The sequence below is a fragment of the Loxodonta africana genome, chromosome 4 (assembly GCF_030014295.1).
Source record: "Loxodonta africana isolate mLoxAfr1 chromosome 4, mLoxAfr1.hap2, whole genome shotgun sequence".
Lineage (NCBI taxonomy): Eukaryota > Metazoa > Chordata > Mammalia > Proboscidea > Elephantidae > Loxodonta > Loxodonta africana.
Genome location: NC_087345.1, coordinates 109,944,950 through 109,960,975, shown reverse-complemented (window position 1 = coordinate 109,960,975; position 16,026 = coordinate 109,944,950). Strand labels below are relative to the sequence as shown.

The window sequence follows — 16,026 nt, the reverse complement described above, 5'->3', positions numbered from 1 at the left end:
TTTACCCTTAGCACCATCTTATATCACTAAGGCTACAAAATGACTGCCCAAGCTCCAGCAAGCACATTTGTCGGGGGAGGAAAGAAACATACAAGGAACAAAAAGGGAAAATAATTTAGAACAGGCATCTCTCCCACTTTTAAGGAGCTCTCTTGGAGACCCTACCCAGTAACTTCATTCACATCTCTTTGGCTACCCCTAGTTGGACAGAAGCCTTGGGAATGATATCTTGAGAATAGGCACATTGTTCCTAGAATTAAATATGAATTCTGTTGGTAAGGAAGAAAGAAAAATGAATATTAGAGAGGCAACTGGCAAGCTTTGCCATAATCCCTGACTTTGAATATCTTCTCTTTGGTATTTGTTTAGTAAATTATTTTTCAGCATTTCCTATTTGAACAGGTGTTTTGCCATTTTTAGGCAATAACATCCAAGTTTAGCTTTCTGAATTGAAAGCAAACCTTTTTTTGTTTACAAGAACGAAGAAGGTTGGGGTTTTCTTACATTCCTAGACCCAGCTGGGAAGCAGCAGGGATTTTAAGAGGACCGACAAGGCGTTTTCCCACTTGGTTCCCTCAGTAGGATAAATCTGTTTTAAAGATGTGCCAGACAGATGGTTTTTTTTGTTTTTTTGTTTTTTTTAAGGCTTCAGTGATCAAATACACACCATAAAGTCCTGAATGATGAGGAAGGACAGCCCTAGTTATTCAAAAAGAGAGGAAAAAAAAGTCTATTCACACTAACTTCCATTTGATTAAATGGTAGTTTGTTCCATTGGTTTAATTTTGGATACTGAGGTTTCCCAGTGTGAATGAGATCCGTATCACAGCTCTGGAGAAGCTTATACTGGAGTGCTTAGCCAGTTTATCAGTAGGCAAATGTGAAAGTAGGCAAGATGGTTCGGGCCTTGAAGCACCACAAGGTAAGATCTGAACCACATATTGCCTTTCTAAATGTTTCTCCTTTCTCTTGTTTATATACCTGGAAGGAAGTAGACTATTGTTTTTATATACAGCCACTGAGATTTACAGGTTCTTTGAGGCAATGACTCCTTATATGATGCGTTTAATGTGCCAGATTTTCTTTAAATACTTCTGTTTCAGAGAGCCATTTGTGTGTTAATATAATAGAAACCTTGCCGAACCTATTGTTTATGAAGAGAAGATAATTACATGGTTTAATGTTTGTACCTACAGGGGTTTTGGTACCTTGACAGGTTTTTGCACTAATGTATGTAATGCAAGATATCCTTACAAGTTTATAGCAAAACAGATATTATGCCAAAGCCCCCAGCCATAACTGAAATTCTTACCTGAGAAGGCAATGCAGTATAGAGAATAGGTTTAGGTTATACACACCTGGATTTGAATCTTAGCCCTGCCACTTGGGCAAGTTATAACCTCTCTAAGTCTCAGTGGCCTGCTTCATAGAGGTATCAAGAGAATAAAACAAGATAATACAGGTATAGTAGATGTCTCCTGATATTCCTCTATTCTTATGCCATCCCTCTCCTTGAGTGCTGTCTTGGTGAGATTTGCTTTATCTCATTCTCTCTTGTATACTTTGCTTGGAGGGAAGCCAGCTGCCATATCACTAGACAGCCAGGTAGAGAGGCTCACATTAGCTAGAATGGAAGTGGATGTTCTGGAGCCTCTTGACAGCCACACCACTTCAGTGAGCTTGGAAGTGGATCCTAACCCATTCAAACTTTAAGATGATTGCAGCCCCAGCTGACAATTTGTTTGCAAACGCGTAGGGACATTGAGCCAGAGTCACTCAGTTAAGTAGTACCCAGTTTCCTGACCCACATAAACTATGAAATGATAAATAATTTGTTATATTTTTGTTTTAAGCCATTAAAATTAGAGTGATTGGTCACACAGGAATAGATAATACAGCACATAAAGAGGCTCACATGTGCCTAGCAGGTAGTAAGCACTTCCAATCAAGAGCTAGCAACAACATTGTCAGAACAAGAAAAGATCAGATTTAATCCAGTATCACGGGATTATCCATCATATACTATAAAATCAGTATGAATATATGTGTGCAGAGAACTCAAGAAATAAAACTTGTGGACAGCCCCTTTCCTGTTTTTGTGGATCGAAATACGTAAGACAAAATACCAGTCATTTCAGAATGTTAAGGTAGTGTGTTAAGACACAAACCCAAGAGGTCATATAATTCTTTCTTCCACTTCCAAACAAGACTAAAATTAATAATAAAAAAATAATAATAGTAATAAAAATTAATAAGACAATTTAAATTGTTGAAGGTCAAAACAAAAAGCGGAGTAAATAGCTAAATACCGTACAATGCCAATTCAAATACCAACAATATTCTTTAAAGATGTGGTGTCATTAACTTTATATGGAAAGGGAAGAGGCCCCAGATAAGTAAAGCACTATTGAAGAAGAAGAAGAATGTAGGAGAATTCACACTGCCTGACCTCAGAACTTACTGTACAGCTACAGCAGTCAAAACAGCCTGGTACTGGTACAACAACAGATACATTGACCAATGGAGGAACAGAATTGAGAACCCAGATGTGAATCCATCCACCTACGGTCACCTGATCTTCGACAAGGGCCCAAAGTCCATCAGGTGGGGAAAAGACAGTCTTTTTAACAAATGGTGCTAGCAAAACTGGATGTCCATCTGCAAAAAAATGAAACAGGACCCATACCTCACATCAAACATAAAAACTAATTCAAAATGGATCAAAGACCTAAATATAAAACCAAAAACTATGAAGATCATAGAATTAAAAATGGGATCAACACTAGAGGCCCTAATACATGGCATTAACAGGATACAAACCATAACTAACAACACACAAATTCCAGAAGATAAGCTAGATAACTGGGATCTTCTTAAAGTTGAACACTTATGCTCATCAAAAGACTTCACCAAAAGAGTAAAAGAGAACCTACAGACTGGGAAAACAATTTTGGCTATTACAAGTTCAACAAAGGTCTAGTCTGTAAAATCTGCAGGAAATTTCAACACCTCTACAACAAAAAGAAAAATAATCCAATTAAAAAACGGGCAAAGGAAATTAACAGACACTTCACCAAAGTAGACATTCAGGTGACTAATAGACACATGAGGAAATGCTCCTGATCACTAGCCATTAGAGGAATGCAAATCAAAACTGCAATGAGATACCATCTCACCCTGGCATTACTGGCACGAATCAAAAAACAGAAAATAACAGATGTTGGAGAGGCTGCCAGGAGATTGAAACTATTATGCAGTGCTGGTGGGAATGCAAAATGGTACAACCATTTTGGAAAATGATATGGCACTTCTTTAGAAAGCTAGTAATAGAAATACCATATGATCCAGCAATCCACTCTTAGGAATATATGCTAGAGAAATAAGAACCGTCACATGAATAGACATATGCACACCCTTGTTCCTTGCAGCATTGTTCACAATAGCAAAAAGGTGGAAAGAGCTTAGATGTCCATCAACAGATGAATGGATAAACAAACTATGGCACATGCACACAATGGAGTACTACACAACAATAAAGAACCAGTGATGAATCTGCAAAGCATCTCACAATATGGATGAATCTGGAGGGCATTATGCTGAGTGAAATAAGTCAGTCACAAAAGAACAGATTGTATGAGACTACTACTGAGAAAACTCATGAAAAGGTTTACACACAAAAAGAAACAATCTTTGATGGTTATGAGGGAGGGGAGGAGTGGGAATGGAAAAACACGAAATAGACAATAGATAAGTGGTAACTTTGGTGAAGGGTAGGACAGTACACAATACTGGAGAAGCCAGTACAAGGCAAGGTCATGGAAGCTCTACAGACACATCCAAACTCCCTGAGGGACTGAATTACTGGGCTGAGGACTGTGGGGACCATGGTCTGTGGGAACATCTAGCTCAATTGGCATAACATAATTTATAAAGAAAATGTTTTACATTCTACTTTGGTGAGTAGTGTCCGGGGTCTTAAAAGCCTGTGAGCGGCCATCTAAGATACTTGTCTCACCCCTTCATCAGCAAGGGAGAATGAATAAAACTAAAGACAAAAAGGAAAGATTAGTCCAAAGGGCTAATGGACTATAACTGCCACGGCCTCCAGCAGACTGAGTCCAGTACAACTGAATGGTGCCTGGCTACCACCACCACTGCTCTGACAAGAATAACGATAGAGGGTCCTGACAGAGCTGGAGAAAAATGTAGAACAAAATTCTAACTCACACACACACACACACACACACACACACAAAAGACCAGACTTACTGGCCTGACAGAGACTGGAGAAATCTTGAGAGTGTGGCCCCTGGACACCCTTTTAACTCAGTGCTGAAGTCACTCCCGAGGCTCACCCTTCAGCCAAAGATTAGACAGGCCCATAAAACAAAACGAAACTAAATGGGCACACCAGTCCAGGGGCAAGGATGAGAAGGCAGGAGGGGACAGGAAAGCTAGGAGTGGGGAACCGAAGGTCGAAGCGGGGAGTGTTAACATGTCATGGGGTTGGCAACCAGTGTCACGAAATAATGTGTATTAATTGTTTAATGAGAAACTAATATTTCTGTAAACCTTCATCTAAACTACAATAAAAAATGTAGCTGTTAGTCTAAGCAGATATAAAATCTCTTACCTTTAAAATTCCATTATTGTTATTCAGGCAAATAACTGAATCCATGTAGACTTCTCTCTTGTATTTGTAATTTGTTTTGAGTCTAGAAGTTCTCAAAAGAAATGAATATGTATTTTCCAAAGTATGCTTTACCCGTAACATACATACACAATTCCAAGGTTTAAAAAGTTTGAGAAGATTACCTATATTATAGTCATTTTAGCCATTCATAGTGCTTATTATAAAAAGGAAACATTTTCAATCCTGCATTTCCCAAATGTACTTGACTATAAAGCCTTTTTTTTTTGGACAGAACTTACGCTGCACAAAAATGGTGTTTTGTGGAACACATTGTGGGAAACACTACTTTGGTATATAAGGGCTTCAACGATCTAGAAAATAATTCTCTGTCAAATGCCATTTCCCACCGTTCCTCTGCCAGATCATGTGTTAGTATACCCCAAGACCGAGTCCTCTGACCTCTTCTCTTTTATCTACATTTATCCCTAGGTAATCTCATCTATGCTTTAAATGCCTCCTATATGCAGACGATTTCCAGATTTGTATCTCCAGCCCAGACCTGTCCCCTGAATTGCAGACACTTGTGTCCATATCAGATATCCAGTATGTTTGATAGGATTACAAACTTGCCATGTCCAAATAACAGCTCCACTTTTCCCCCTGGCCAACTCATTCCTGCTCCAGTCTTTCCCATCACAGTAAAAAGTACCATTCTGCTAAGAGTCACACCAGACTTCTCTTTTCCTTGGATTCTTACAACTATCCCTTAGCAACTCAACTTGTCTTTATCTCAGAATACATCCTAAACCTGACCTTTTCCTATGCTTCCACTACCAGCAATCTGGTCAACATCACCCATTATATCTTTCCCAAACTAAAAATCTCCTAATTGTTTTTTCTTCTTCCACTTTTGCCCCCTCATAGTCTGTTCACACAGTAACAAGTGGAATATTTTTTAAAACATGTCTGCTCAAAACTCTCCAGTGTCTTCCTATTGAATCCCAGAGTCATTGCATACGTACAGGAGCTACATGCCTTGACCTGTGTGTACTTCTCTGCTTCTCGCTTGTACCAATCTCCCTCTTGCTCATTTTGCTCTAGTTTTACTGGTTTGGATTGAACCAAGTTCTATCTGCCCTGAAATTCTCTTTCCCGATGTTTTTGCATGGCTCCCTTCTTCCCTTATTTCTTTCAAGTCTCCTAATTACCATCTTCTCCAAGTGTTTCTTTTCTAATCACCCTACCCAAAATATTTCTCTCCCTTCTCTAACACTTTACCTTGTTTGCTCTTCTTTATAGCACTGGTATCTTCATGAAGAGTATTAGTTTGTATTTCTCCTCAAACTAAAATACACATTCTATAAGAGAATTGTCTTATTCATGACTGTATCTCTAGTGTCTAAAACAGTGCCTGGCATATATTGTTGTTAGGTACCATCAAGTCAATTTTGACTCATAGTCACCCCATGTGACAGAGTAGAACTGCCCTATAGAGTTTTCTTGGCTATAATATTTATGGAAGCAGATCACCAGATCTTCCTCCCCCAGAGCCACTAGGTGGGTTCGAACCACCGACCTTTCAGTTAGTGGCTGAGAGTTTAACCAAAGATGGTTTTCCTTTGCACCATCAGGGCTCCTTAACCTTTGCATCACCAGGGCTCCTTGTGGCATATAGTAGGTGGTAAATAAATATTTAATAAATAAGTGAATAAAAAAATGTATGAATATTCCTAAGCAGACTTTCTCCACTGAATTCAAGTCTCTTCCCTCAGTGTCTGAACAGTTCTGGTTTTGATCTTGCTAATGCACAATGGTTAAGCACTCGGCTGCTAACTAAAATGTTGGCTTTGTAGGAGTAATACCTGGTGATCTGTTCCCATAAAGATTACTGTCAAGAACCCAATAGGACAGTTCTCTTCTGTCACCTGGGGTCACTATGAATTGGAATCGACTTGACAGCACCCAACAACAGTCTACTGGAATTTCTTCCACAACTTGCCCTTCTGTGTCTAAGGAAATGCTTTTGATCCTCCAAGAGCCTGTTGAAGTCCTACCACTGTGAAGCACTGAGAACTCTGCTGCACTTTCCTACCATGACCTCTCCCTCTCTCTAATGTTCCATTGGACTTTATTTAAAGACTTCAGTCTTTACTGTACATTTGAGCACTTAATTATTCTTTAACAGTTACATGTGTCTCTCTAAGAAATGCATAAACCTTTTAGGGACAGAGACAATATTGTATCCTTTTTTTACCCAAGCCTTAGGGTAATGATGAGCAAATAGTGAGCAGCCTTGACTTTTTATTGATCAACTGATAATTGACTGGCTCAATTTCAAAACATATAAAAGAAACAGCAGCTTGAGTATATGTGCATGTGGTTGGCCAGGAGCGGGGTGGTGTTGCAGGGGGGCGGTGTATAATGAAATCAGAAAAAGAAAGGCATTCATGTCCAAATAGCAACATGAAAAGGGCAGTATTTTCAATAAACAAGAGACTGAAGAAATATTTCCTTTATCATTAGAAGGTACACAGTCTTACTCAGTGCTGTGATGTTAACTGGGAAATCTGCCTGTGCAGTTATAGTTCCAGATCATCGTCTTTGACTTCTCTTCACTGCCCATGAAAGAGCTTGTCAGTCAATGTGAAAACTGAATTGACAAAGCCTATTATTACTAAATCGATACCATTTGTGCGTGAGTCACTTTTGATTAGTGAAGTTGCTGGATATCCATTCTAGCTTTTTTGAAAAACAAATGAGATCATTTTTTAAGCATAGGTTTAAAATATACCAGAAGAGTAACATTGATAATGGTAGATCTAATATATCCACATTTCTTGGTATATCTTGTTAATAGAAGCACAGAAGTTTTTGAAAGCACGGTTAGTACTAAGTATTGACACATGTGTATACATAAATGTATATATTCCAAAAACAATTTGTCAGATTTTCCAGAATGAAAATAGTGTTCTTAATAAACAGCTCTAATAAAATAAACCAGATTTGTTTATACTTGATTTAAACTTGACTCTTTAGACCAGTGTAAGTTCATCATCCTTCACATTGTATTTTGGTGACTGAGAATTGAGAGCTAAGGTCTACAGATGTTTTCTTTTTCTTTTGCTGTGGCAAGAAATGCTAATGGAAAGGTAAATCTAATACATGGAATTATTGGAAAGTAATACATTCTTTTTTCCCCAAAAAGCTTATTAAAATTATCAACGTTTAATAAGTATTATACTTCCAAATGTCTTTCAGCAGTATGCCAGCAAGCTGAAGTGATGACAAAGAGAAAAAAAAAGATTTATAAAGCCCAGGTGTTTATTTCAGATACCTCAGAATTTCCAGGGTTTTATTCAGGTATCTGCAAGACCTAAATAGCAGCTGAAACAACAGAAAATGGAAGGGAAAAGAAAGTAGATATATCTGCACTATTAGGAAGAGATTGTAAATCCCATATCCAAAATGTTTGACCACTACCCTGGACATAATATTTGTCAGCATTATGTCATGAAATACAGATCTTTGATTCACTTTGAAATGAAAGCCACAAATAGAATCAATTCCCACTCTTCAGGGGGCAAAAAGTTGAATATTTTGCCAAGATTCTCTTTGCCTCAATAAAAGATAATAAGATCATACCTAATAAAACAGAAACTGTTGAAATTCAGGCATTTGCCAAGGACATCAGTTTGATATATTTGTTTCAGAGAGAGGAATTCAACATCCTTAGAAGAGTCCCAAGTATTACCCCTTGCATGTATGGGAAACACCCACTAAATGGGGTCACAATTTCAGCCCTGTGATGGCCCATTTTCTATTTGCCTACTCACAATGTACCAGTACCACCTTGGAGCTTCTTCAGGTGTTGAGCTCTTATTTATTTAATGGATCTTTGCCTTCAGTCAGTTCTGGGTAGACGTGGTGAAAGATGTGAAGTGAGTCTTGGCAGCTGCCTAAACCCAAAGCCAGTATGTCGATCATCTTTATAGTCACTAATTCCAGAGTAGCTTCTAACTCAACCAAGAGAAGTGCTTGGTATGTTTAAGTAAAAATTTATCAAACTTTTTGTCCTTGTGTATATCCTTGCTTTTTTTAATGATAGAATATTCATCCTGAATGCATAAATCCATATTGTTATGTTACTAACTAGAAATCACAGGTTGAAAGTTTGTGACACATTGTGAGTTTGTGTTATATGCCCTCAAAAGGAGAAAACTTTCTCCTTTATATGACATCCATGAATTCTAATCTACTAGGTCAAATTTGTTTTTAATGGAACCCTTTTGACTGTTCTGTGGGGTTTCTGAATGACTTTGAGTTGTTAAAGCTAATGTCTGTGATACGTGTACATAAGTTATGAAGCATAATAGTAAAACAAACACCTTGAAGCCACATCCAAACTGGGTATATGCATCTTAGCCTGCCTAACTCCACCCTCCAAATATAACTGTCCTTAGTTTTGATTGCATCATTTCCTTCTCTTAAAGAGAAATGTTTCCATTTATAATAACATCTAAATAAATAAAATATCTAGGAATAAGCCTAACCAAGGAGGTGAAACACTTTTACACTGATAAATACAAAATATTTCTGAGAGAAGTTAAAGAAGATCTAAATAAGTAGAAAGACATCTTTCATTCATGGAATGGAAGATTTAAAATCATTGAGGTACCAATACTACCCAAAGCAATTTACACATTCAGTGTAATCCCTGTAAAAATTCCAACAGCCGTTTTTGAAGAAATGGGAAATCCAGTCCTCAAATTCATGTGGAATTGCAAGGTGCTTAAATACCAAGACAGTCTTGAAAAAGAAGAATAAACTAGGAAGACTCAAATGTCCTGATTTCAAAACTTACTCTAAAACTGCAGCAATCAAAACAGTGTGGTGCTGGCATAGGATAGACATGTAAACCAATGAAATCGAGGGTACAGAAATAAACTCGTGCATCGATGGCTATTTGATTTTTGACAGCCAAGTGTATTTAGTGGGAAAAGATTAATCTCTTCAACAAATGATTCTGGGAAAACTGAATTTCCACATGCAAAAGAATGAAATTAGACTTGTACTTCACACTGTATACAAAAATTGCTCAAAATGAATCAGTGACCTAAATATATGAGCTAAAATTATAAAATTCTTAGGGGTAAGTCTTCATAACCTTGGCTTTGGCAGTGGATTCTTAGATACAACACTGAAAGCACAAGATACAAAAGAACTTTTTTCTAATTTCAGGAAATTGTTGATTTACTCGCATACCATTTGTTCTGTTGGACGCTGTGCATGCTATTTCTTTACTGTGAATTTCTTTTGTTACTTGCATCTGTGGTATTTATAGGATCTTTGTGAATGTTTGATGTGTACCTTCATTAAGAACTGGTATTTTTATACTATCTTATATTTTCCGAAATCATTCTGTTCAAATCAATGATATTTCTACAATAACTGAATGCCAACATCAATTATAAAATTATTATTATAGGTAATAGGCTGGAAACATTGACATAATTTTCATTCAGTTTAATGCATTATTTAATTTTCTAAATCATATCATCTGAAAAGGCCTTTCAAGCGGACTCCTCTGGAATAATATTCTTTGTCCCTCAACTAAGTTTCTTTTCTCTCTCCCTTTCTCTCTTTCTCTCTTTCACAACAAAATCAACAGCTTGATCAAGTTATTCGCCAACGAAGCCTGTCCAGTTTGGAACTGTTCCTCTCCTGTGCCCAGAAACAGTTAAGTGCTTTAATAGCTACAGAACCAGTTGATACTGAGTAAAGAGAACCTGACAAGCTGACCCACACTGGTAATGGATAAAATCATTACACCTCTTAATATACATGTTGTGAACTATAAAAATGCTTTTGTTTTCTTTCCAAATCTTGGAGAAGTGATTCCAGTTCAAGGATAAACCAAAACAATAATTGGAAGAACTATCAAGTGATGTAATTTATTTTGTTTTCTCATTCACTTTTACTATTATTTTAGTAGTAGTAGTAGTGGTGGTGGTAGTAGTAGCAGAAAGTATAAGACCCAAAACCACTGAAAAGTGCCACATAATTAAAAGTTAATTAAGTGAATTTTATTGCCACCGGTGACCCATTATATTGAATTTGGCAAAAGTAGCAAATATTGTTTCATAATGACTCTTGATAAGACACTAGAATGTAATCATACATTTTTTTGATTTTTAGGATAGAAATAGCATGAATTTCAACATCACCTATTTATCTATATATAACTTGGATATAAAACACTGATATGATAGAGAATCATTCTGGTATTATCAAACCTCTTCTCTGCATCCAAATCAATGTATTTTTATTGGTCTCCTGTAAACAGATAATACATTAAATTAAAAAAAAAAACACTAAAGATTATTATATTTATTCAACCTTGATCTGATCTACCACTTAAACTAAAAGGGGGCATATTTGTGATATGTGCTTATTTCATATTTCTGCTCTTCAAAGGCACTATGAATCAAAGTAAATTTTCTTATAAGTAGAACCTTGAACTTGATCTCTAGAAAGAATATAACTCAGCCATTTTTAGAAATTTAGGTTCATATATAAGAAATATGAAAAAGTTTTCCAGTACTTCACAATGAGCAGTGTAAGTCAATGTGACATCATGAGAATTTTAAACATCAAAACTAAAGTGTTATTAAAATGTATGCAAATGTTTTATCTTATTTTTTTGAAATGCTTCAACTTCATGTCTTTATACTTTTCTGGGATTTTGCAGTGTAATAAAAACAGCTTCAAAAACAATTTGTTTTTTGGTTTTTTTCCTTAAATTTTTCTTGTTCAAACATCTATATCCATGTATTAACCAAAAAAAACTAAACCCATTGTCATCGAGTTGATTCCAACTCATAGTGATCCTATAGGACAGAGTAGAACTGCCCCATAGAGTTTCCAAGGAGCACCTGGTGGATTCGAACTGCCAACCTTTTGGTTAGCAGCCATAGCTCTTAACCACTATGCCACCAAGGTTTCCATATCCATATCCAGATCCATGTATAGTGGTGCTTACATATATGTATCCACTGTGCTGTCAGGGTCTGCTCTAGCAAATCCTGCCAACTATACCAATTGTGGAAACCCTGGTGGCGTAGTGGTTAACAGCTAGGGCTGCTAACCAAAAGGTTGGCAGTTCAAATCCACTAGGTGCTCTTTGGAAACTCTATGGGGCAGTTCTGCTCGCTCTTATAAGGTCGTTATGAGTCTGAATTGACTCAACCATGGTGGGTTTGGTTTTTTTATACCAATTGTGCAAACCAGTCCAGCGAGACGAAGATCACCCACTTCTGATGTCAGATTGTGTGGTGGATGATAAATTCCACTCTACACACCAGCTGTGCCCTGTGGAAATCTCAGCTTCCCTTCCATGTTCAGTTCAGACCCCACCTACCCACACAGCCCTTCTCTCTCTCATTCCCTAGCCACTCAGGGCCGGGTCATCAGGTACCAGCCACAAGCTCAGAAGTCTATATGACTTCCTCCATTTCAGACCAGCCAGTGCCTTCTCCCTCATCCCTAGCCACCCAGGGTCAGGTCAGCAGGTACCAGCAACAAGCTCGGGAGTTCACATGACTCCCTCCACTTTAGGACAGTCAGATTCTCCTCCTTTGGGTCTAATAATTCATTAGAACAACTCACAGAGCTCACAGGAGACACCATACCTGCAATAACAACTTTAATATAACAAAAAAGGATACAAATGAAGAGATATATAAGGTGAGGTCTGGGAGGGGACACAGCATGGAGCTTCCATGTTCCGAGGAGACATGATACTGTCCTGAGAACAGATGTCCATTCTTACCCTCAGGAAGCTTCTCGAGCCTCCATCTTCCAAAGCCTTTATTGGCCTCACCACATGGCCGAGATAGATTACATCATGCCTCATGAGGCTTAGCATCAAGTTCTCAGGTGGTCCATTTTGATCTGGTCACCCTGAACTCATTAGCCTCAGTGTTGGTATGACTCAAAACAATTGAGAACAAAGGCCAAATGGCTTTCTGCAAGGTGGTTCCACACCTCCCTCCCCGTAAATGCTTACAATTGTGTTCATCAAGAACTTTTAAATGTTAATAACTGCTCATTTTCCCCATGGAAATTTAAATAAGAAGTCAGAGCAAGCAGGCCACTGACTTGAATTGCAGTATAGTTAAAAGGGATACCAAAAAAAGCCAAACCAAACCAAACCCAATGCTGTCAAGTCAATTCTGACTCATAGCGACCTATAGGACAGAGTAGAACTGCCCCGTAGAGTTTCCAAGGAGCACCTGGCAGATTCGAACTGCCGACCTTTTGGTTAGCAGCCATAGCACTTAACCACTATGCCACCAGGGTTTCCAGTTAAAAGGGATAGGAGCCTTTAATTCATGAACAAGCCAATAAAACCATGATATGGTCATTTTATAAAATCACTTGACTCTCTTTGTCATCAAATTTAAATTATAGGATACTTTTATAAGTTACTCAAATATGAATTAAATGAGAATGAAGCCAGGAGGTCACTGAAGCTAAGATCCAGGGATTGAGAGATAGTGGAATTGTCAAGAGAATACTTTACACCTCTCGTTCTCCCCCTACCACCACAGTGGGCTTTTTCTATTCCATTGGGGTTCCAACTTTGATGGCGACGTAAACTAATTGTTGTCTGAAGTCATCTGGAATAAATTGATATCACAGTCCATAAGTATTTGCAGAACAGCCACCATGTACAGTAATATAACCTTTTGGATTGCTGCAATTCTTTATTTTCCACAGACCTGTCCTTAACTGAGAAGTATAATCTTGGCATAGAATTTTGATTAATCGAGCACATTAATTCTTCCATACTGAATTAGCTAATAATCTGTTTCAATGACATTCAAATGTAGGTTTCCCCATTAAGAACTGTTCTGTTTTTGCTCTGGTTATCCAAAGAAAAGAGACCGTCTCAGGTAATATTCACTAAGAGAATCTGATGATCAAGTATTGCGCTATGGCAAAGGTAAGAGGCTTTTGTTTTTTGTTTGTTTTCCTGAAATGTGAACCCCAAGTCCCCAATAGAAGTAGTCAGATGTTTTATATCTAAAACTTTCTTTGCCTTCTATATGATTTCTTTAACTATATAGCATTTCCTGCATTTATGTTCAGGTAAATAAGACACTGTTTTGAAAGGCTGAAAGTAGGAGAGCAGTTAGGATTTTGAATAATGATGCTATTGTCAAATCGTGACTCCATATTAATAGTATGCTTGAGGGTTCATTAGTAGAAAAATCCCCGCCCCCCAAAAAATGAGTGCCTTCTTCGTGTCAAAAACCCTGTGAAGTTACAATAACCCTGTGAAGGCGATTGTATTATCCACATTCATTAATGGAGAAAAATTAGTTTTTTACTTGTCTGTGATGATGCTGTGGAGTTGGAATTCAACCCTAGGTTTTTCAATTTGCTGTGTACCCTTTCTACTACCCAAACTTAAGAGTTTCCAAGACTGTAAATCTTTACAGAGGTGGGCTGCCATACCTTTCTCCCATGGAGCAGCTGGTGAGTTTGAACCACTGACCTTTTGGTTAGCAGCTGAGTGTTTTAACCACTTTGCCACCAGGGCTGGCTTTTCTACTACCCAGTAAACAAAAAATCCTGTTGCCGTGGAGTCAATTCTGACTCATAGTGACCCTATAGGACAGAGCAGCACTACCCATAGGGTTTCCAGGGGCAAGGCTGTAAATCTTTATGGAAGCAGACTGCCACATCTTTCTCCCATGGAGCATCTGGTGGTTTTGAACTGCCGACCTTTCAGTTAGCAGCCGAGCGCTTAACCACTCTGCCACCAGGGTTCCTTTACTATCCATTAAAAAAACCCAGTAAAAACCCAGTGCCATCCAGTCAGTTCCGACTCACAGCGAAGTAACTAATATTCTGTCCATGAGAAAATATCTGAAAGTTCCTAACCCATGTAGTCATATATCACATTATTTCAGTGATATAAAAAGGAGACTAGCCATTGTTTAGGAAGCATTGAGTTTCTGTTTATGGTGATGGGAAATCTGGCAATGGATATTGGTGGTGGTTGTACAACATGATTAATGTAATTAATGTCACTAAAGTGGAAAGCACATGGAAAATGTTTAATTGGCAAAAGTGTTGCATATATTTTTTTGAACAATTAAATATTAAACAAACAAGGAAAAAAAAAAAAAAACGAAGACTAGCCTCCCTTATAGACCTAGTTGGAATTTTAGCTCGGCAACATTTTAATTGTGGAAGCTTAGACAAGTTGCCTAACCAATTTGAGTCTCAGTTTTCTTATTTGTCAGGTGGAAATAGTAATTTGTATAGGCTATTTGTGAAAATTAAATTGAATTAAGCTTGTAGAGTATGCCATATAGTAGACCCCACCCACTTGTGTGGCTTCCTGTTCATGATAATTCCCCCTTCTCTGAGAAATGCCCACAAGATGCAGGTGTGGTCGCCCACAAACCAATGGCTTACCTATAATATTCTGCCCCTCAGACCTTGACTGACTGATCGACAGGTGAAGACTTGACCCCAACTGGGCCTCCTGTAAAGAGTTATATGAGTCATTTCAACTACTTTACCCTAGGAAGACAGACACGAATTCCTACTGCTGAGATTAGAACTCACCTGATGCCTACCTTTCCTGAGTCTTGGATTCTAATGAGATACCCAAATATTCTTCCAGTACATCGGCACCACTTACTACTTTCCCTTAAGCCAGCCAGAGCCAGTCTCTATTACTTGCAATCAAAGAAATATTAACTAAGGCAGTCCAGCACAGAGTCCGGCACATAATCCGTAGATACTCAGCACTTGTTAGTTCTATATTTCCTCCACCTCACTAATTCACATCCAGAATGGGAACGCTCTTTGATTTATTTTAAGGAATGTTAAAAATATAACTGAACCAAAGCTTCTGTTGTCTAACAAAGCCAAGTAAATCACAGATACCCAAAACTATGAATAAACAGTGCCCTGTTTAGAACATTTCTGTCCCTCAGAATCTGCAGTGGAGGTTTAAACACAGCTTTGCTAAATGCTGATTTATGTCCCAATTCAAAGGAGCCTTACTCAGTGATTGCTTTGAAATCAAAACCGGAACAATGTCCCTATGATTGGTGTTATTCTGCATTGAGTCAGGTATCTATAATTATAACTTCTTTTGTCCCTTTTTGATCTGACAATTAAACTGAATGGAATCAGGAAATGCTATGTATGTTTTGAAAAACAAAACAAAAGAATTATTTATTCTCTGAAAAAGATAGACTTTGCATAATAAATCCTGAATAAGAAAAAACTTCTATGTAAAAACCTGGAAAACATTTATAAACCTCTAAGAGAAAAAGAAGCCTTGGATCAAAGCACTTAGCCTTTAGTCT

At 37.8% G+C, this 16,026-nt stretch overlaps 1 protein-coding gene across 13 annotated transcripts in view; it reads left to right on the top strand.

Moving 5' to 3' along the window:
- CCDC91 (coiled-coil domain containing 91) overlaps positions 1 to 11,009 on the top strand; it is a 449,582-nt gene extending 438,573 nt beyond the window's left edge. For all 13 annotated transcript variants that reach the window (XM_023555097.2, XM_003405370.4, XM_023555080.2 and 10 more), the window contains one exon: positions 10,302 to 11,009. In XM_023555097.2, coding sequence (XP_023410865.1) covers positions 10,302 to 10,412 — 111 coding nt within the window. In that variant the 3' untranslated portion in view covers positions 10,413 to 11,009. The remainder of the gene's footprint in view (positions 1 to 10,301) is intronic.
- Positions 11,010 to 16,026: the final 5,017 nt, after the last annotated feature.